This window comes from Poecile atricapillus, assembly GCF_030490865.1.
Source record: "Poecile atricapillus isolate bPoeAtr1 chromosome 3 unlocalized genomic scaffold, bPoeAtr1.hap1 SUPER_3_unloc_1, whole genome shotgun sequence".
Classification (NCBI taxonomy): domain Eukaryota; kingdom Metazoa; phylum Chordata; class Aves; order Passeriformes; family Paridae; genus Poecile; species Poecile atricapillus.
In genome coordinates, this window is record NW_026708972.1 from 1 (window position 1) to 21,500 (window position 21,500).

At 41.0% G+C, this 21,500-nt stretch overlaps 1 protein-coding gene across 1 annotated transcript in view; it reads left to right on the forward strand.

Annotated features, from left to right (window-relative positions):
- Positions 1 to 328: 328 nt before the first annotated feature.
- The window catches only part of LOC131573950 (echinoderm microtubule-associated protein-like 6), a gene marked incomplete at its 5' end in the record, with an annotated part of 44,967 nt that continues 23,795 nt past the window's right edge, over positions 329 to 21,500 (forward strand). The window contains 19 exons of the mRNA XM_058828296.1: positions 329 to 585; positions 1,619 to 1,831; positions 2,488 to 2,655; positions 3,571 to 3,677; positions 5,454 to 5,572; positions 6,301 to 6,487; positions 7,095 to 7,200; positions 10,123 to 10,216; positions 12,860 to 12,960; positions 14,136 to 14,338; positions 15,517 to 15,628; positions 16,291 to 16,418; positions 17,125 to 17,266; positions 18,268 to 18,420; positions 18,673 to 18,804; positions 19,632 to 19,720; positions 20,341 to 20,517; positions 20,616 to 20,817; positions 21,019 to 21,145. Of these exons, the coding sequence (XP_058684279.1) occupies positions 329 to 585; positions 1,619 to 1,831; positions 2,488 to 2,655; positions 3,571 to 3,677; positions 5,454 to 5,572; positions 6,301 to 6,487; positions 7,095 to 7,200; positions 10,123 to 10,216; positions 12,860 to 12,960; positions 14,136 to 14,338; positions 15,517 to 15,628; positions 16,291 to 16,418; positions 17,125 to 17,266; positions 18,268 to 18,420; positions 18,673 to 18,804; positions 19,632 to 19,720; positions 20,341 to 20,517; positions 20,616 to 20,817; positions 21,019 to 21,145 (2,817 nt within the window). The remainder of the gene's footprint in view (positions 586 to 1,618; positions 1,832 to 2,487; positions 2,656 to 3,570; positions 3,678 to 5,453; positions 5,573 to 6,300; positions 6,488 to 7,094; positions 7,201 to 10,122; positions 10,217 to 12,859; positions 12,961 to 14,135; positions 14,339 to 15,516; positions 15,629 to 16,290; positions 16,419 to 17,124; positions 17,267 to 18,267; positions 18,421 to 18,672; positions 18,805 to 19,631; positions 19,721 to 20,340; positions 20,518 to 20,615; positions 20,818 to 21,018; positions 21,146 to 21,500) is intronic.

Sequence of the window (21,500 nt, forward strand, 5' to 3'; positions counted from 1 at the left end):
CTCCTAGAAATCTCTGTCGTGGGTTAGGAATGCTTCTCCTTCCAGGACCCTGCTTTTAACAGTGCTGTGTGTCAGGGTTTGAAAGATGCCCTTAGAAAATGTATCTCAATAAATCTGGGTGGGATGCTGCTAGCAGTACTTCATGAGAGCAGGTGAAGAGAATGTAGAGCACTGTGGATGGGCTGTGTGGTTTCTGTCTGTTGCTTTAAAAAATACTTAGAATCAATGGAAGGAATAGGAAGTTAGCCACAAAAAAAGAAAGTATTTTTATCTGTGGATTGCAAATCCCCGGGTTTCCAGCTGTCATTGCCCCCTCTGGCTCCTGCAGGGACATGACCGAGGTGGTTCACATCAAGGACCGCAAGGAGGTGATCCATGAGATGAAGTTTTCCCCGGACGGCTCCTACCTGGCCGTGGGCTCCAACGATGGCCCCGTGGACATCTACGCCGTAGCCCAGAGATATAAAAAAATCGGGGAATGCAACAAATCCTCCAGTTTCATCACTCACATCGACTGGTCTGTGGACAGCAAGTTCCTGCAGACCAATGATGGTGCTGGAGAGAGGCTCTTCTACAAGATGCCCTGTAAGTTTACCAGGGGCTCGTGTTATAAACAAGTTTTGGTTTTGGTTTGGAGAGAACACCACAAATACAACACAAATATTACAGGTGAAAGTAGAGTTTCCTGGCTGAAACACAGAGAAATAACCACTGCTTGTTTTTTAAATCAATGTTCACTGAATATCCTCAGCTTTCAGGAAAAGCTGTCTCTGCTGTGTGAATTACATATTTTTTCATAGCAACTTTTACAGGTTGCTCTCAGGTAGCTGCCAATGCCCCTCTGTCCCTGTTGTCCTTCCTTCAAATGATGAATGATTCCTGTTAGGGATCAGGGTGCTTTTAAGGATGTAAAAATAGGAGAACTGTTTGAGTCAGCCTGAATTGCTGAGGTTCTCAATGTAAAACCTTGTTAGTAGAAGCAACACTGATAGCTAATTGACTTATTTTCACTCTTATTTGAGAATGCTTTCTAGTATGTAGAGGAAACTTTTGCAGAAGAGAGCTTTAGAAATAAAATTTTGGGCTCTTTTGAGCTAGTTTGGCAGCATTCAATCAACTCTAAAACAGCCCCTGCAAGTAAAACGTACCACAGAATGGCTGACTGACCAAATTGTGACATTTCAGGGACTTAATGTGGATGAAAAACTCCTCCTAGCACGTGAGCATGATTTAAAATTGTGTATTATTAACCTTCTGGCACTTGAAAGTGTTCTAGGAACTCATGCTATTCACAGTACTTTCTACTGAAGGCATTTCTTTGGAAGATTTGGAACTATGAAGTTTTCCCAATGTTTTTAGCATGCTAATCCTAATTAGCATACTAATTCTCATTAGTATTCTAATTATTTCTAATACAGCTGCATTAGAACTCCTTAGATCTGTGATGTCCTCAAACACCACAAATGAGAGATTATAGTAATTTAAAGAAGATTGTGACTCTTCTTAATTGAGGTTAAAAATTAATCACAACTAGAATACACAGATAAATATAATGAAAAGAGACAGAGTTTCTAAAAAGCAAATGATGAAATTGGTTAATTCACCTGCACATTTTCAGCTGGGAAGCATCTAACGAGCAAAGATGAGATCAAAGGAATTCACTGGGCCTCATGGACCTGTGTGATAGGATCTGAAGTGAGTGGAATTTGGCCAAAATACACAAACATCACAAATGTCAACTCTGTGGATGGGAATTACAACAGCTCCGTGCTGGTGACTGGTGATGACTTTGGGCTGGTGAAATTATTCAGATTTCCGTGCCTAAAGAAAGGTAAGATGGAATTTTGTATGGCTGAAAAATGCAAGATTTGCCTCAACACCATATTAGTGTATTTTCTAATGGTGGCTTTTCATTCTGCTGTAAAATTCAAATTAATGTGTGCACAGTTCCTGTGGGCATTAATGAGACCAGACTTTAACACTCTCTGTTTTTTTTAACAATTACTCTTCTGTAATTGTTTTCAGAAGTGTTGAGAATGTGTGGCTGCTTCCTCAGAATTTTCACTGTACCAGGCAGAAAGGCAGCAATCCAAATCAAGCAATCTTTTGCCTTTCTGAGCTGTAGTGTTTAATTTGATGTCACATCCCAGTATATTTTCAAAATCTGTTTTAGGAAAAATGTAATGCATGTGTTGGGCTCACCCTGGCACTCATGGGCAGAAGGGTGAAAATTAAACCTTGTGTGTGTGCTTGGTACTTCCTGCCAAGGTTGAAGTACTTTGCTGACAACTGAAGATATTGTCCATATTATTTTATGCCACTTATTTTTATATCATAATTACTTTTCTAATCAGCATATCAAATGAGGCATTTGAGTAATTTTTGATTTTCAGATTTTACAAGCATATGTTTCTGTTAGGAACCTAACTTCATTAGTTACAAGGTTAATTTTTTTCCCCAAACCAACAGCTCTCTTCTTGTTTTCAGGAGCTAAATTCAGGAAATATGTTGGCCACTCAGCCCACGTCACCAATGTGCGCTGGTCCCACGATTTCCAGTGGGTTTTGAGCACAGGAGGTGCTGATCACTCTGTTTTTCAGTGGAGATTTGTTCCAGAAGGGATAACCAATGGCATCCTGGAAGCCTCTCCACAAGGTGAACATCATCTCTGTTCAAGTATTTATTAAATTAAGTCAGCAGAGAATGCAGCACTGCTGGAAGAGCTTTTATTGAATTAACAGGAAAAAAAAATCATAATTCTTTGGAACTGCATATACTCAGCATGTTTGGGACACTGAAGCTTTCAAAGAGAAGCCTTGATTTGGGGCACATTAAAAGCTGCTGCAGTCTGAAATTATTTGTGTTTGGGAATACATAAACAGCATTCCTCAAAGTGTGTGAAAGAAGACATTTAGAGGAACTGGATAATTAAATTTTCAACCTTAGCCATCTAACTTGCACTCAGAAGTCATACTACACATATTTAATTGTTTGTTTTTCAATGCAATCTCACATATCTCACAACAATAAATTTCTCATATTTATGCAGTAGCTGTACTTCAGATATTCTTCTTGTTATAGTCATGATCCTTATATTATCCTACCCAATCCATATGATCTGGGTCATGGTGATTGCTAAAATCTGGATTCCCTGCAGCAGACGGGCAAAATTTCACTCTGTGCATGCACAATTTGGTAAAATATCTACATTACAGCAAATATTTTAAGCACAAAGAGTGATCAGTGAAAGCTTTTATTTGCCATTTCTGCGTGTTTGCTCTCCAGACCCTGTTTTGAAAGCAGAATTCTCTGATGCTGGAACTGTACCAGTAACTGCTCAGTGATTTTTCTTCTCTCTGCCACCTTCCTGCCCCGGGCAGGCAAGCAGGAGAGACAGAAATGAAGCCTGACACATTCAGTCAGCCCCCGTGACTTTTACAAGCTGCTGGAGCTTCCAAACTTCTTGAATACTGCTTTGCCCATAGTCTCAATTATATAAAAATGTCACATGCTATTTTCTTGTGGTTTCATGTGTTCAGTTTATTGATTTGATTTGATTTTTTAAAGCAGAGGGCGGTGTTGATTCCTACAGTGAGGAATCGGATTCAGATTTATCCGACGTGCCAGAGCTGGATTCTGACATTGAGCAGGAAGCCCAAATCAACTATGATCGCCAGGTGAGTGTGAAATAACACACAGGACCAACTTCCCAGCACCACTCAGCAAAGAGAAGAAGTTTACTGCTGACTCATAGCTGCTCTCAGTTATTTTGATGGTATTCAGCTGATTATGCAACCAATATACGTAAATCCTTGAGCTGGAGATGAGAATTTGAAAGGGCTGGAAGGTGATCTTTAAAGTCCTCTCCAAGCCAAACCACTCAGTGATTTGAGTTCTGTTTACAAACCACTTGAACCTGATTCCAGGAGCTGTTGTGATTGTGAGCTGAGTATTGCCTGTCCAGTGTCCAGTGGCCTTCTAGCTGCAATGGGGAAAGGTCAGAAATTCCTCAGAGCAGGACTGGGATCGGGTATTGAGGGGGGAAATCCCAGAATAAATTGGTTCATGTTGAATTAAGGGATTTAATGACTGACATGAAGCTGCTTTCTGGAATGTGGGAAGTTCACCTCTAACATTCCAGGTTTTAGGCGAGGGAATCCTTTATCTTTTCACCTCACTTTCTTGACTACAGTAAATTGCATAGGTCCTTCTGCCAACAGCTTCTTTCACCTGTTTATTTCAGAGATCAGTCGTGATTGGCAAATGAAACAGATTTTTCAAAATTCTCTCCCTTCCCTCTCATTTAAACCCAGTTTCACCAGAGTGCTGGTCCCATCCTCCTCCTCCTCCTGATTTTCCATTTGTATTCAAATCAGTCATCATCCTCCTCCACGCTGTCTGTGTGTCAAAAAGGACGTCTGGGTTTAAAAACTACAAGTGACAATATCACTGTAGGCAGTTAAACAGCAATATTCCAGGCAGGTTAATGCATGGAAAACCAGAAACAACTTAAAATAGCATCTCAGATAGGAACTGTGAGACAGCCCCAAGCAGAAGCTGCTTTTGGCATTTTATTAAAGGAAATAATTGACAAAAGCACAGGGAAATAAAAACATTGATCTTATTTTGAGAATTGGGGTTTGGTTTGGGTTTTTTCTTTTTAATGTTATGCCTGAAGCAGCAGAGAGGATTCTACATTTTGAGATGCATCAGAACATGATGCCCCAGTATTTTGTTTCACTGAGTTTGTTTCCTTCTTTTCCTTTCTTCCAAAAATCCAGGGTTGCTAATTGGAAGTCAGGTAGATTTCTGTGGGAGTGGCAATTTCTTTGTCCATTTGTCCAAGAAATGTAGGCACAGGAAAGAAACACCAAAGCTACATTTTAGCATTGTAATGGATTTTGTTTGGGGGTGCTTCAAACACCTTTAGTGGCGCCACAGAGTTTTAGCACTTCTGAAGTGTTTCAATGGAAGGTGTTTTGTGTGTGTACAGAGCTGTAATTGTGCTTTGGGATTCTGGACACATTGGCAGATCACTGAAGTGGTTTTGGTTCCTGGGTATTTCACCATAATCCCGAGATAGAGCCAGTTCCTCATACTCAGCTTTGAGCTTGCACATTGAAGCACAGACGAAATTAAAAAACACCTGGAGATTCCCAGTCACCATTTACATTCCTTATCACTAAGTGACACTGGAATCTTCTGGAAAAAATACCCTCTGCTGCTGCTGCTCCAGATTATTGTTCTGGGCCACTCAGGCCAGGAGAATTCATTGTCCAAAAAACATTTATTATCATCTGAAAGCTGGGAACAACAGTGCCTGGCTCTGCATTGTAACCACTGAAGATCACATTAGCATATATTAAATTTCATGCTTAAAGTCACTTTCACTCACATACACAAATATTTATAAAACCAGAGACGTACAGTTAACTTTAGCAACTCCTCTTTAGGTTTACAAAGAAGACCTACCTCAGCTGAAACAGCAAAGTAAAGAGAAAAACCATTCTGTGCCCTTCCTTAAGAGAGAGCGAGCGCCCGAGGACAGCTTGAAGCTGCAGTTTATACATGGGTAGAGTAACATCAGATAATATTTGTTATTTCTCATTGATTAACATTGCTGGGGTGTTCTAACAATTTGGATCAGAGCATAAGCAAAGCATTTTTTGGTGCTTACCCACAATTAATTTATCATTGTTACTGTGGTAGTTCTTAGAATATCAGATACAGATTTTCTGTTTTCAGTTGGATTTCAGGCTGGATGGAGCTCTGAGCAACCTGGGCCAGTGGGAGATGTCTCTGCCTGTGGCAGGGGGTGGAACTGGGTGATCCATAAGGTCCCTTCCAGCCCGGCCCATTCCATGGTTCTCTTTGCTAAGGAGCAAGGGAAGCTTAGAGCACTGATAAATAACACATCAGTGTTGAGTTTTGTACTTGTTGCTCACTACACCTGATGTTTCCCAGAGCAAAGGTTCTCTGTTAATTGTTTGTAATTGCTGTGATTCATTAAAATGCCTGATAGATCTCTGCTCCAATCCAACTCCTTGTGAAGCTTACTTGGACACAATTCTATGTAAATGTTACAGTCTTTTTATGAAATGAATGCTGATGTAGGAATTGAGTGCAAGGAGGCCCTTGAAATGATTCCTGAATTCCTGCTCTTGGGGGGAGCAGTCTCTGCCGTACCTCTGAGCTCAGGCTGTCTCCTCAGGACTCCTTTCCTTTAACACACCATGATTTATAACACAGATTTCCCCAGCAGCCGTGGGACAGCCACGAGGTGTTTGGTGTTTGCTGCAGGTACAGGGGCTATGACTGCAGGAACAACCTGTTCTACACTCAGGCAGGAGAGGTGGTTTATCACATCGCCGCCGTGGCCGTCGTCTACAACCGGCAGCAGCACTCGCAGCGCCTCTACCTCGGCCACGACGACGACATCCTCAGCCTCAGCATCCACCCCATCAAGGACTATGTGGCTACTGGGCAGGTGGGGACTTCAAACTGATAGAAGTTATATTTTTATACAGAATTAGAAAAATCCCCATTCTCTTTTTCCTTAAATGAAGTGTTTCCTCCTAAATCCGGGCAAACTGAATGTTGTTTCCTATTTCCCTGCCAAGACTGCTGGAGGTGATGATGAAGCCGTTCCTCTATAGCATAAACTCTGCCAGTCTTGTGCTATGGCCTTCTAAATCTTAAATTTACTTTTAATCTCTGCAGTAAAACACAGGAGCTGTGTTTTAGCTCCTTCCTAGAAGGTTTTGGACTTTCATTACTCTGTTGTGGTATTCTTGTCCTGCAGGAGCTTTCAACAGCCTTGCTCAGATAAAAGCTGTTGGGCACTTTCCTGATATCTGGTACTGAATGTGATGTATTCAGTGTGTACATACTCATTCAGACATCAGGATAAATGACACCATGAATATTCTCCTGAATAGTGATAGAGACCAGCCACTGATATTGCTCTGAAAGAGAAAATAAATCTTGAAAAAGATAAAATAGGCCACATGACAAAGATATGATAATGCTAATTACTGTTACTGGTGTGCTTTGAACTTCTGTGGGCAGAGATGCCAAATAACCCTTTGATCTAGGTTGGAAGAGATGCTGCCATCCATGTTTGGGACACCCAGACCCTGAAGTGTTTGTCATTGCTCAAAGGCCAGCACCAGAGAGGAGTGTGTGCACTGGATTTTTCAGGTAAGCCACTGCCTATGTTTATCTAAATGATTAATTTAAAAGCAGCTCTTGTGATGAAATGTTAATTCAAAGAGGTGTTAAATGACAGGCAGTACCAATTTTACATGGAAGCTTGCTGACTTGGGATAAAAATAGCGTGTGTAGTGAAGTCAGTCGTGGGCCTTTGGTCACTTGGTCAGTGACTGATTTTGGCAGTGTCTGGTAGATAATACCAGGTGTGCAGCTGGAATTCTGGTCACTGTCTGCATGGTGGTGTGAGAATTTTAAAGCAGGCAGGATGGTGACTCAAAGAATATAAATGAGTTGGAAATGTCATCTCTGGGCTCATCCAGTTCTTCACATTTGCTAGCAATTGTCACATTTTTCAGTGAATTTACAGAAGAAATAAATATGACAAACAATTGTATGCTTTCTCTCCCACTTGCCTTTCCAAGCTGGCTGCCCTAAGCTGTCTCAGTTTTTAGAGGATAATTCCTACTAAAAGCACTAAAGCACTGAAGAATATCATCCATATGGTGGGGACTTAAATACTTCTGTATCTTTATAAAAGGGCTTGAAAACTCATTCTCCCTTCTTCTATTAAAAAAAATAAAGAGATTACTTTATCTGAACTAGCCTCTACTTGATCTGATTTTTTTTTCAATTATATTCAAAGCTTATTTCATATTCTGCTCTCCAGAAATGGGGTATTCATTAGGATGTAGATCACATTTGTAAGACAAGACTATACGAAAGAAGTTTGACTTCCACAGAGATAAATCTGTGGAACTCAGTCATATTCCATTATCAGGAGAGGAGCCCTGGTGTTCATCCAAGAGCTTGAATTCAAAAGTGAAATTGCTGACCCACTGTGGTGTGTAAGCTCCCTCTGAAAGGAGATAAAGTGCCAGAAGGAGGGAAAATGGATAAGGATGATTTAACTGATATTGGTGTGCATAGATGTCAAAAATCTTCTTGTTCAGATCCTTAATTGAGCAAACGTTCTTATATTTGAAAATATACCACTTCGTGGTTTGTATTTTTAACACCAAGTGAATTCCTGTCCAAGTAGGAATATTCTGGATCTTGGAACCAATGTACCTGTAAAGAATAAGCTGGCCAAACATTCTGTGGACATTAATCTGTAAAAAAATACTGAAGGTTTTTTAAAAGTGTAGCAACCATTCAACATTACAGTGTTGCTTTAGGACCTGATGCCAGGAGTAATGCCCACACTGCATTCCTGACTGGCTCCAGGTGGGATTCTTGGCATTGACAGGGACAGAGAGCTGAGCAAATGTGCACCTCCCTGCAGGATCAGAGGCTGCACTGCCCTGTGTAGGGGATTTGCATTGTCTTAATAACAGAGATTTCAGAATTAGCTTCAGATCACACACTTTGGAGCTTACAGAAAGAAACCCGGGGCTCCCAAGCTTTTCTGGCTGTAGCTGATGCAGCAGCTGACTCTTCCCCTGGTTCTCCCTGCCCTCACTCCCTCTCTGAAACATCAGCTGCTGCCCATTTCTGAAAGCCGGGTCCTTCTGGTGCAGCCCTTCTCAGGACACTGATTCCAAGAGGATCATTTCATTCCTGCAGAGTTTGGTTGTGCCCTCTGGTGGCTAATTTAACATTTATACCTTGGGATATTGTTTGGAGGGTATAGTTCATGTTAGTGCATAAACCTCCTGTTTCAAGTAAATAAACTTTAAATTATTGTGTCTTTTGGGGATTTTTAAAATAAACTTTTGGTTTCTTGTCCTGTATTTTATCTTCATTTTTTCCTACCTTATTCTGCTCTTTCCACTTGGTCCTTTTTCTTTCTGACTGATTATTAAATTCCCCTTCTCCTTCTTGACTTGGTTCTAGTAGAACTCAGTCATTAAAGTCTGTAAGAACTTACTCATCCCTATGAACTCTGCAGTCATTCTGATGGAGTGATTTATACCAGTGACTCTCTTTTTCTTCTTGAAGTCAAATATGCCCAAGCCCAGAGTCCTTCACATCATTCATTTCTGAGAAGCACATTCCCAGATCAGTGCTCTCGTTCAGTCTCTGCCCAGCTCTGCTTCCTCCAACTTTGACTTTTCTGCAGTTAAAAAATCCAAGCAGGTGATCAGCTCCTCCTACACCCTATAAAGTTCAATTTTCTTATCATAAACTGCAAAAATCATGGCTTAGTTTTATAATCTTTTTAGAATTTCAGGACAAAAGTTTGTCTCCAAAACTTTGTTAGACATGATTGTGTTTATCATTATTTCATACATGTGGCAAGTGTGCCTGGGTACTGTTGAATTATGGATGATTTTCTCTTCTGGCTTTCCTTCCTCTCATTATCAGTACTGCTGTGTCTTTCCTGCAGTGAAAGCAAAGATAGCCAGCAGTTATTTTTAGCCTTAAAATTTTATATCGTATTTATAGTTTCATCACCCTGCCTATGAACATTTCATACACTACTAAATCTCTGCACCATTTCAAGCAAAGAAAAAAAGGCATCATCTGATCAGAAATATTTCAAATAAAATGCAAGGTGAATTTAGAGCGCTTATGAATTTATGAAATTGAATTTCATTGCCTTGTTTGATCCTCCCTATTTTTGTTGTACTTAAGAATTTTTTGCCTTTGGGAAAGATCTGAACTCAAATTTCTTGAACTATTGGTTTGGGGAGTTTTTTTCTTTTTATCTATATATCTATATATATCTATATATCTATAACTATATCTATTGATATATATATAAACAAAGAAAATATATATTTAAAATGTATATTATAAATATTTCTATATTTTTATTTCATTTTTATTAATTTATTATTTTTTATTCATTTTTTATTTATTTTTATATCATTAGAAATTCAGTTTGCAATGTGATTGTTTTGTTCATTGCCTGTTACATTTTCAGCTAAAGCCTTAGCACCTTTAACTCTCAGTATTGCTTCTGTACAGCTGATGGGAAATGTTTGGCATCTGTTGGGCTGGATGATAACCATGCCATTGTGTTCTGGGACTGGAAAAAGGGAGAAAAGCTGGCAACAACCAGGTAAGGATAGCCACAGTTTAAAATGTCCCTTCTGATTACTTTTTTCTGGATAGAATCATCCACATTTTTCCCTATGAAAAAAGATATAAAGCAACACTTCCCTCTGAAAACAGGATGGTGTTTCAGAGCTACATACCCAGATTAAAAACCTGGGGATGCACAGTGCAGAGTTTGGAAATTGTGTGAACTATTTCTGGCAGGAGTTCCTTAGCCTTTCTGTCGTGAGAGCCACATTGGCACTGTGGTTTGTTTCAAGCTTTTCAAGTGAAGTTTAATCTTTTCTCCCAGTTTTATGTCCTGGCTCAGGGCAGAAGTCACCAGAGGTGTCATTTCCTTTATGTGTCCCATGATGTGCTGGGTTCCATCAATAACCAGATCACTTTCTAAAAAGAAAAAAGAGTTCCCTCTAATCTATATATATTTTTTTCAAGCACTGCTGATTCTGCCTTTCTTCTGAGCCAGCTTTGTCTGAGCTATTTGCTCTTTCAATTGCCAAAGGACAGCTCAGCCAACAACCTGACAGTGAAGAGTCCTCTGCAATTGCTTGAAGGGACCAATTCTGGGAAGAGAATTGGACTAAAATTACATGTTTGCTATTTTATATTCAAGTACTGGGTTGCAATAATAGATGTTCAGTGTAGGAGAATCAAACTGTTTGAGAACCTGGTTTCTGTCTCAGCCTTGGACAAAGGAAATGTGCCCCTGGTCACTAGGACTGAGCAGAATTCCTGTGAGAGTGGATGCCTGTTCCAGAAGGGCAAGGGCAGAATCCTGTATGCTCTCTGCAGCCATGTAATGTAGCATTGCTCAGTAGAAATTGTTAGTATAGCTGCAAAAAAGTGCCTGTGAAAGGTAATTGACTTTAATTACTATATGGTGACGTGTTGCAGAAGAAGTGAGATTCTCTGGCAGCAGCACTCTGTTAGTAGTGCTACCATTACTGAAGAAATCAGTGTTTTACTCCATGTGTGTGTACCACAATCTGTTAGCTCTACAATTGCACCTCAGACATGCAGTTTATTAGGCAGTGAGGGCTTAAATCCTGTCTCAAATCTGTGCTGGAGGCTTTGCTTAGCAACAGCCCTGGCTGTGTTGTAAAACGTGACATTTTCCTGGGCTTTGCAATCCCAGCTCTGCTGTCCCCAGACAGGTTGTTGCAAGGAAATACTTTATATATTCCCATGCTGACCTTTAAGCTTTTAAAAACAAGATCATGATGAGCTGTGTCACTACCTGGCTGCTGGTGCTCCCAGGACAGATAAAACAAGGAGCACTCAGGTTCTTTTCACCATGCAATGCTGCATGTACCCCATGGATCTAATTCTTGCTCATCTGTTCTCTTGAAAATAAGCAGGATCCTCACAGAGAGCAGAAAAATGAATGTGTCTTCTAAAATGTTCCAGTTTAAGCCATTGTTTAGATTTTAGCAGTGCCTAAAGGCAAGTTCCCTGTTCTGGTGAGCACAGGGGGACACAAGGAGACAGACAAAAGCCCTTGTGTGGCCTTTGCACACAGGAATAAAGAACATCTCCTTATAATCTTAAAATTATAATCTTATAATCCTTATAATTAATATGGACACATATAAACCTGAAAAATGGGTGTCCATTCACCATATACAGACATTCATGTTTATTCTGCAGTTATATTTATTTTTTGAAATGTTCTTTTTGTTTAATCTTTCTAGGATGATTTATTTCAGCGTGACTTCTGGGTTTTTTTGTTGCAACATTAAGAACACTCTTATTTATTTGCTTTAATTGTTTCAGAGCTAAATTATTCAGCTTGTTTCCCTGTCCTGGCTCTCCTAGCTCCTGTCTAATTTCATTAAATCCTTGTGGAGTAAGTTGGATGCAGGATGTACTGCAGATGTCAAAGGTGGCCAGTTTTGCATCCAGACCAATCCACTGGAAGGAAATCCTGACCCTGAGAGGGGTTTCAGAACCATGTGGTTTTCCAGATCTGCTGAGCCTGTCAGGGAAAAGTGACTTAATCCTAGCACAAAACCTGCAGATGTACAGTGAAAAGCTGCTCTGGGGGGTTTAGAAAACACTGACATAGATAAAAGTAATGCTTTAGAAATGGGAATATTTTTTGCTATGATAAGACCCAAGCTTGTAAATTCCCATAAATACATCAACAAGCATAACTTTAATTACCCAAGAACTAAACCTGGAGGTGAATGTGCTGCTGAGTGAACTGCTTCCTACACTATCATTTTAAAATTTGTGATTTTATTTTCCATCTTGAAGCCCACAGATTAAACACTTCCTCACTTTTCCTGTCAGAGTATTTTTCAATATTTATTGAGTTCTCATCCATTTAAATATTTATGTTGACCTTTATGTCTTCTTTTAATTGCCTTAACCTTTGTTGCCTGCTCCTTTGTTATGAATTAAATGAGCTGAAATTCAGTGGGAGAGGGTTTTTATTCCCTACATTTCTGTACTCCTCACATGGTGTATGCTCAAATTCCTCCTGCCAGCTCAGTGGGGCAAACTCCCAGAGCTGAACCCTTGCTGACTGGAAATATAGCTCTCTACTTTTTGTTAGATGGAGAAATTATTTATATCAATGATTTAATTAGTTGGAAATGTTAAGTCATCCCTTGCCAAGCTTTTAAAATGTCTACCTTTATTGCAGGGGCCATAAAGATAAAATATTTGTAGTGAAGTGTAATCCACATCATGTGGACAGACTGGTCACGGTTGGGATGAAGCACATCAAATTTTGGCAGCAAACAGGTATTGTATTGAATATTTTATATTTGATTAACATGAGAATTTGTGAATATTTTTAATGCAGGAACACCATGTTCTTGGTTTAAGAATTTGTTTTTTCCAGTTACCAAAATATTAAAGGGGTGAAAACCCACCTCTGAGTCAGCAAATGTCGCAATATTCCTTCCTCCTTGGAAAGAATTTCCAGTTAATTGTGTTTAAATTCTAGTCATATTACTAAGGAATTCTCCTGAGCAAGCATCCTTGGCTCCCAAAAAATCAGGTTCTGATTGAGGATATTTTTTATTCAGGACTGGATTTTTCACTCTTCATGACTTTTTAGTTGTGTACACATGGCACAAGTACTCAGAACAACTCAAAATTAGGTAATTTTAAGAGCTTCCTGCACTTCATACCATACTTTAAGGGTTCAAGTAATTGAGGTGCTCTAAGATTAAAAATATTTTTTTCTGCTTTTTTTTCATCTTTAGGTTATTTTTGCAGTGATTACATAGACTTGCATTGCTGTTTGCCAAATTCCATGATGGGAATGTGCATTAAGCATCATCCTACTCCCAGAATAGTCTCTTTGCAATAAAAATGGTGCATTTTTAATTCAGATTTGCTCAATGGAGTGGGGACTCAGTGTGGTGTGAGCTGTGGAACCCACACAGGGTGGCTTCCCTTGACACAGGGCCACCACTGCAGATGATAATTTGTAATTTATGTGGATTTTTGTCTAAGCATTTGTTCCTGGGCCTTCTGGCTGCTTCTGCTTTCTGACCCATGGCAAGGCTGGGGTGGTTTTGTTCTCTGACAGCCAGAGGAGGAGCAAACCTGGACATTTATTCTGCCAAGCTCTGCCAAATGCTCGGGGTGCCAGGGAACAACTAAATCTTCTAGCTGTGCTCACCTCTACAGAGAAGCAGCATGGCAGAAGCTGCTGTGGGCAAAACCCACCCTGCCAGCCACTGCAGCAGCTGTTTTTGCACAATTCCTCACCAGATTTCTCTCTTGCTTGGAAAGACAGTCTGAGAACCTGAGGCTGTCACCGCTGCCTTCACTTTCTTTGTGCTTTTCCCTTGTGCGCCAATTCTGGAGTTTTGGGCAGCCACAGGAGATCTTGGGCTCAGACATTTGTCCTTTCCAGCCCTGTGGCTACCAGCCCAACCAGAGCGAGCCTTGTGCTGCTGTTGCAGGGGGAGGCTTCACCTCCAAACGGGGCACGTTTGGGAGCGTGGGGAAGCTGGAGACCATGATGAGCGTCTCGTACGGGCGCGTGGAGGAGCTGGTGTTCTCTGGGGCTGCCACTGGTGACATCTACATCTGGAAGGAGACCCTGCTGCTGAGGACAGTGAAGGCCCATGATGGACCTGTGTTTGCCATGCATGCACTGGACAAGGTCTCTAGCGCTTCACTTTGATTTTTTGTTGCTTTAATTGATTTTAGAGGTGTTTGTAATTAAACAAAGCCAAAGGGAATGAGTTCTGTTATTTGATAGACCTGGATTTGTAAGCACCCCTGTTCCACATGCTGGTACCTGACAAACAGCTTTCTGACCTCTAAAAATCCAGAGTTTACTTCTCACTCTGCTCAGGAGTGTTGTTTTCATGTTTGTGTAAACCACAGGAGAGTAATGGGTAACATTCCTTGCCTCTTCAACCTGATCCCAAAAATATTTGTGCATTACCAGTTTCCAAAATATGAAACATGATATTTTAATAATATTATTACTGTGTCTTAGACTTTAGATATCCAAAGATTTTGAGTTAACTATTCCAGATATCAAAATAATTCTCTTTCGGTTGCATCAATACATCTACAAAAGAAATTAGGCAAAATATTTGCATCATATAAATGAGCTTAGGACAAAGTTTTGCCCCTGGCAATCTGAAGGTAATGTTGATAATGGACTATCCCTTCTGAGGTTATGGCTTCAACTGTAGAAGTAAAGGATGAGAAGAATGTTAGCTATTAACATTTTTATATATCAAGGTCGATTAAGATCCCTGTGGCTCAATCCTTTCTGGCCTAATTGATTGTTCCCAGCTTTCCCATCAATTTTTCTGTTTGATCTTGGCACTGAACATCCTTCTTCACTTAGATTTTTGTTGGTTAGTTATTTATGCTCTTTTGCATTCACTTGGCCCAGATAATCTTCCCAGGGAATTAATGAGAGAATTGGTCCCTGATGCATTATTAGAACTTGGGTTGAAGCATCTGTTAAGTCAATTGAATCTGGAATGGCTTAAGAAGCTGTTATTGCCAACTACTGCCTCTTCTAAGGGTAAAACACTTTTTTCCATCTCTTATTTCCACATGCAGGCAAATGTCCTGGCCCAGCATTCCTGTTTACAACAGTGTGTGCTCCATGTGCTTGCAAATCTTTATAACCCTAGAAAAAACAACTCTAAAATCTTGTCCACTTGAATTTTTCCTTCATAGGTACAGACTCCAATATTTTTAGTTTGACACATGAATAAAAAGCAGGGGAGGCTTTATTGTGCCTTTGGACATGTCCTTTTGAATCTCCCCCTGAGTGCTGACATCTGTGTGTGTTCTCCTACTGTGACTGTGCAGGGCTTTGTGACGGGTGGAAAAGATGGAATTGTGGCCCTCTGGGATGATATGTTTGAGAGATGTCTGAAGACATATGCTATTAAAAGAGCAGCACTCTCTGCTAGTTCTAAAGGTATTGGTTTTCAGTGTGCTTCAATAAGGACTGTGTGCATGGAGGGTGCTACAATGGTAGTAAAAGAGTAGGACTGGGTGTCAAATCTTGCCAGCAACCAAAGGGAGCAGCAACACAGCACTTGGTGCTGCAGTGTTCTGGTTTGGTCCATGTAAGATGTGTTTCTTGTGTTCCTTGTCATTTAGAATTTGTTCTGCTGTTCCCTTCTCTATTTCATGACATCGAGCTTTGTTTTCATTGGTGAAATGATTTTAAGGAGAAATGTGCCCAGCCTTGAGTTTGGCAGTTCCAAAATCAACCCAGTTTCCTTGGCTGGCCACATTCCCTGTGGTGAGAGCAGGGACCTGTTAAATTCCCCAGTCCTCATTGTGGGAGTCTGGAAAGGGATGCTCACATGTAATCACAGAAATTCTGAGGTGCTGGAACTCCTGAGCCCCTTAGACCCTGACACTGTTAAAGCAGTAAAATATCAGTCTTTATATTTGCTACAGACAAACACTCCTCTCTAAATTAGCAAGGAATCCATGGATTAACTGGCAGTTTGATCAGGCAATTTTACCCCATGTGCATGATTTTGAACAGATTTTATTTATATATAAACTGCAAGTGATATGAAATTTTAATATATATATATATATATATATATATATTGCATTCTTCAGGTTTACTTTTAGAAGACAACCCTTCCATCCGAGCCATCAGCCTGGGACATGGGCACATCCTGGTAGGAACTAAAAATGGAGAAATACTTGAAATTGATAAAAGTGGGCCTATGACTCTGCTTGTTCAGGTACTGTGTGGATCTCCCATAGCAAATTATTTCCTGTATTTTTACAAAATGCTGGTTCTTTGGTATTCTTTTTTCAGTAAATTTTGATCACATGAAGTAATCCTTCAAATTTGTCTTGCCTGCATGACTGCCTTTGCTATCCAAAATGTGTGAGGTTGTGTTTTATAAAACATTGAACTCATTCACTAATGCAGATTGAGAGCAGTAAGAAATTATTTAACCTTGATATGCAGCGCTAACAAACTGGATGCAAACTGAAGGAAAGCTGGAAAAAAGCAGGAAGAGTGATTAACAAGTTGGAAAACTGAGAATCTGAGGCAAGATTAAAACAAAGTATTATGTGTATGTTGGGCAAACAAGGATCTAAAATAGGACATAAACTTTGAGGATTAGCCAATATTAGGGTTTTAGGCTAAAGCCTGTTTGGGAGTAACTGTTCCCTATTCATCTCAAGTTTGGAAAGGAGGATATTGGAAGAAGAGGAATTACAGCCAGCAATAGCAGAGGGGACAATGGAAGGGCATTTTAGACATTTGTCAGGGCAGACAGAGCAGACATTCAGGTCTTTTGGAACGTGGAGAGCTTTGGAAAGAGGAGACGGTGAAAGCTTTGCTGCCTGAGACTTACAAAACAAGGCAGGGCAAGCTCAGAACATCACACAGCCCCACATGCATTATTTCCTCCTGTATGGAATGCTTTCCTCCAGGGCCATATGGAAGGAGAAGTGTGGGGCTTGGCTGCTCATCCTCTCCTGCCCGTCTGCGCCACCGTGAGCGATGACAAAACCCTGCGCATCTGGGAGCTCTCGTCACAGCACCGCATGCTGGCAGTGAGGAAGCTCAAAAAAGGTAACCCTGCCTTGGCCAGGCCCTGGGAACCGTGGATCAATCCCCTGGCACAGCTCCCTCTCTGCTTGCAGGGCACATCTCAGCCCTTAATTGGGTAGGCAAAGGACACAGTCATTAAGAAATTGGGAGCACGGGAAATAAATTGTCTTTGGCATGTGTCAAGTCAGTGCAAAGGGAAGGAAGAAAAAGAATTGTAATCTATTGTAATGAATAATAATAAAATGAACTTCAGTCTCTTTTCCCCCAATTTCGAGGGGAATGAGTTGACCTCAGAACCACTTTCCTGCCTGGGAATACTTAAGGCCAGTACGTTGCTGACATAAAACAATTTCCTTATAAAGACAAAAGTACAATTTCCTGCATGTTGAACACAATCATCTTTTGCTGTCAATTTGAGTTTTACCTGTTACCAGCTTCTCTAAAATTAACACTTTTCCTGCCCACTCCTATACAAAATTAGATAAGCCACGTTGAAATGCTGCCTTCTCAAAATTACTCTCATTTTATTAACTCATTGATATCCCTCAGGAAATTTTGAAATGTTCTTTTTCAGTGACAGATCTGGAGCACAGGAACCCTTAACTGGCTGGAGGAAAACAGAGTTAAATGTTTTGGAGAGGTGAACCTGGGGAGGGATGAGGATAGCTGTAGGGGAGAGTATGGTCAGGAGTAATGCTGAGGCAGAATTACACTGTCCTTAATGAGTCTTTGAATTTTCCATCAGGATTTCCTTTCTGTATGTGTTTTGGGCGGCTTTTTTTGTTTTATTTTTGTTATTGGTGTGTTTAGAAGGTGGTATTTGCACATAAACCTGTTTCAAAAGGCATTAAACGATAGTTGTCAGCTCCAGAGCACCCTGTAACAAAGCATCCATCATAGGCCTCTGTGATAGATCTGTTTCAAGAGATAACAAATGTGTTTTAAAACTACATACTTGATGTAAAAACCTTTCAGCCCCAGCTTTTCGGCTTTGACAGCCTCATTTCCACGTGCATCCGCAGGCGGGCGCTGCTGTGCCTTTTCTCCGGACGGGAAGGCGCTGGCGGTGGGGCTGAACGACGGCAGCTTTCTGGTGGTCAACGCCGACACCGTGGAGGACATGGTCTCCTTCCACCACAGGAAGGAGATGATCTCGGATATAAAGTTTTCACGAGGTACAACCAGATGATAAATTGGAGTGTTTATCTTGCAGTTTGCTTCTCTGGTTTAGACAAGGCTGAGTGTTCCAAAGGATGACTTGGCTTTGTGTGTGCTCCATGCATTAAATACTTTACAATTCCGTGTGGCTGTGTGCTGCACTCTAACAGGCACTCCCCTGCCTGGTGACTTCACTGGAGTGGTGCAAATCACACCAGGATCAGTTAGAAGATTCACCCTTCAATAACCTCGGTGTCTCCTCCTTACAGAATCAGGAAAGTACCTGGCTGTGGCTTCCCACGATAACTTTGTAGATATTTACAATGTCCTTACCAGCAAAAGAGTTGGCATTTGCAAAGGTGCCTCGAGCTACATCACCCACATCGACTGGGACTCCAGAGGTAAAGTGCTGGCCAGAGATACAGACTGGAAATGCTCCTAGAATGGAATATCAGGAAGCTGTTCCCCTCCAGTTACTGACATCAGCCACTGATGCAAACGCTTTTTCCCCATGGGGCACTGTATGGATCCAGTGCAATTACATTTGTTGGCATCCAGTTTCCTTTCCTTGCTGAGCTCTGCATGGAAATCCCTGCGAGAAGCTGGAGCACGATGGTCCCAACTAATTAAGTCCAGCAGGATCCATAATGAGCTCATGCCAGTGAGCCTTCCCAGAGCAGATGTGATGTGTGTGGGGTCAGCTGTGTGCCCGAGCCCTGTCCCTGCTGTGTGCCACCCCAAAATGTGATGTGAGCCAGTGGCAGCAGCATCTCCATGGGCACAGCAAACTTCCCATCCCAGGGCAGCTCAGAGAGGACCTGGTTCTGCCACTGGGGCAGTGCAGGAGCTGGCAAAGGGACCACTTTTGGCAAAGCTGCCTTGTAAAATTATTAGGAAAACTAACAGCACGTGCATTTATTTTTGACTTCCATTAGTGTGATGATGAAACACAAGCAAAATATTCCCTATCAGCAGAAACTGATTTGCTGTGCAACAACAGCTTCTTATGGCTACTGGATGGCATTTACAATATTACTTATGCATTGAATCAGAGTATGGGACCCTTACAGGAGTGATTTTAAGCATCTGTGTTACTTTGGCTATGAATAACTCTCTAGAGGATAATTTCTTAATTAACCCCCAGAAATCTCTTCACTTGATCAAAAGAATGTTCTTAACAGTCATAATAATTAATAAGATTCATAACAAACTCTCCTTTTGTATCCAGGAAAGTTATTGCAAGTCAATTCTGGTGCCAAAGAGCAACTGTTTTTTGAAGCACCGAGGGGGAAAAGACATATCATAAGAATTGCTGAGGTATGAATTATGTGTGCTGGATTATTTTTACTGAGAAAATGAATTTTAAGAATTGTCTTCAAATGGTGTATTTTTTTCCTTTAATAATGCTATATTTACAATTGTTAGAATTAGAATGATTTAGTAATTCCACAGTGTCTTTCCTAGCATTTGTAAATCGTAGAATGTGCAGGTTTCTGCTTGTATCTCTGAATTTATTGTTATTTATCTATTAGCAGCCATTTGCCATAGTCCCCTTCTCAAAGTCACCTGTTTTCTGTGTAACCAGTTTCATGCAAACTATAAACCACTTTCAAACAGCAGGACCTGGCTTTTCATGAAGCTGATTACTTGTGACATGTAATTCTGCTGCAAAATTGCCAGTGTTTAGCAGCTCAGAAATCTTCAGGGAGATTTGTATCCAAATCATGCCCTCCCTTGGAAAAATGGGAATGTTTAAAGTGTTAAGCCTTTTGATGAAGACACATGGTTGATATTAGCAAGCTGGAGCAGCGCAGTTTCTTAAGAACTAAAAATATTAAAATAAAAAGTTCAAACACAGACAAGTATACACACAAAGCTAGTGTGTATTTGGTATGTTTAAAGTAAGAAAGCTTCCCCTGGGGGAATTCTGCTTGCAGATAGAGAAGATTGAATGGGACACCTGGACATGTGTGCTTGGTCCCACCTGTGAGGGAATCTGGCCCATGCACAGCGATGTCACCGTTGTCAACGCGGCCAGTCTCACAAAGGACAGAAGCCTCTTGGCCACGGGAGATGATTTTGGCTTTGTGAAGCTCTTTTCCTACCCAGTGAAGGTAAGAAAAGGGCTTACTTCAGTGACTGGAAAGGCAGAGAGGGAAGGTGCTGCTGCTGGGGTGCCAGGCTGCCAGCTGAGGGTTTCTCTGTGCTGCAGGGCCAGCATGCCAAGTTCAAGAAGTACGTGGGGCACAGTGCCCAGGTGACCAACGTGCAGTGGCTGCACAACGACTCCGTGCTCCTCACCGTCGGCGGCGCCGACACCGCACTCATGATCTGGACCAGGGAGTTCCTGGGCATCCAGGAGAGCAAGCTGGTGGACAGTGAAGAGTCAGACACAGATGCAGAAGAAGATGGAGGTAAAAAGAGGATTTAATTCAGTCTTCCTCGCCTGTATCAGAGATTCACACAGGCCTTTAACTTGGAGCTTTGCTGTGCTAACTTTTAGTGTAAGGAGAGGATTTGTTTCCTTCCTTTCATTGGTGTGGATCTTCTCGTTCTCCACTCTCCCACTATGAAACAAGGGTAGTTTATTTTATTCTGTGTTTTATTTTTCTAAGGTTATGATAGTGATGTTGCAAGAGAAAAAGCAATTGACTACACCACTAAGATCTATGCAGTGAGCATCCGAGAAATGGAGGGCACAAAACCCCATCAGCAGCTGAAGGAAGTTTCAGTGGAAGAGAGGTATGTCCCACAAAGGCTTTTGTTTCCAGGTGTGCCCTTTTGCATCTCTTTTCATTCAACCAAAGTTAGTCCTTAGAAATAAGACAGGAATTTTAAAATTCACCAGGTATCATTTAAAATGGTGTTCACAGAGTACATCACGTTCATGTGATGGAGAAAAATACACGTATATGACACATCTGAGAGTGTTGTGTTCTCTTCTACCATGCACATGAGCATTTATTTATATTCTTTCCTAACCAGTGTGTGTCTGCAGCAGAGCACTTGTGGTAGTGGTAAGCTTGTAAATATTTTGTGGTTAAGGCTTTGGGTTGTGCTTTTATGAAAAGATTTTCAGTCACTTGTGATTGTGTTG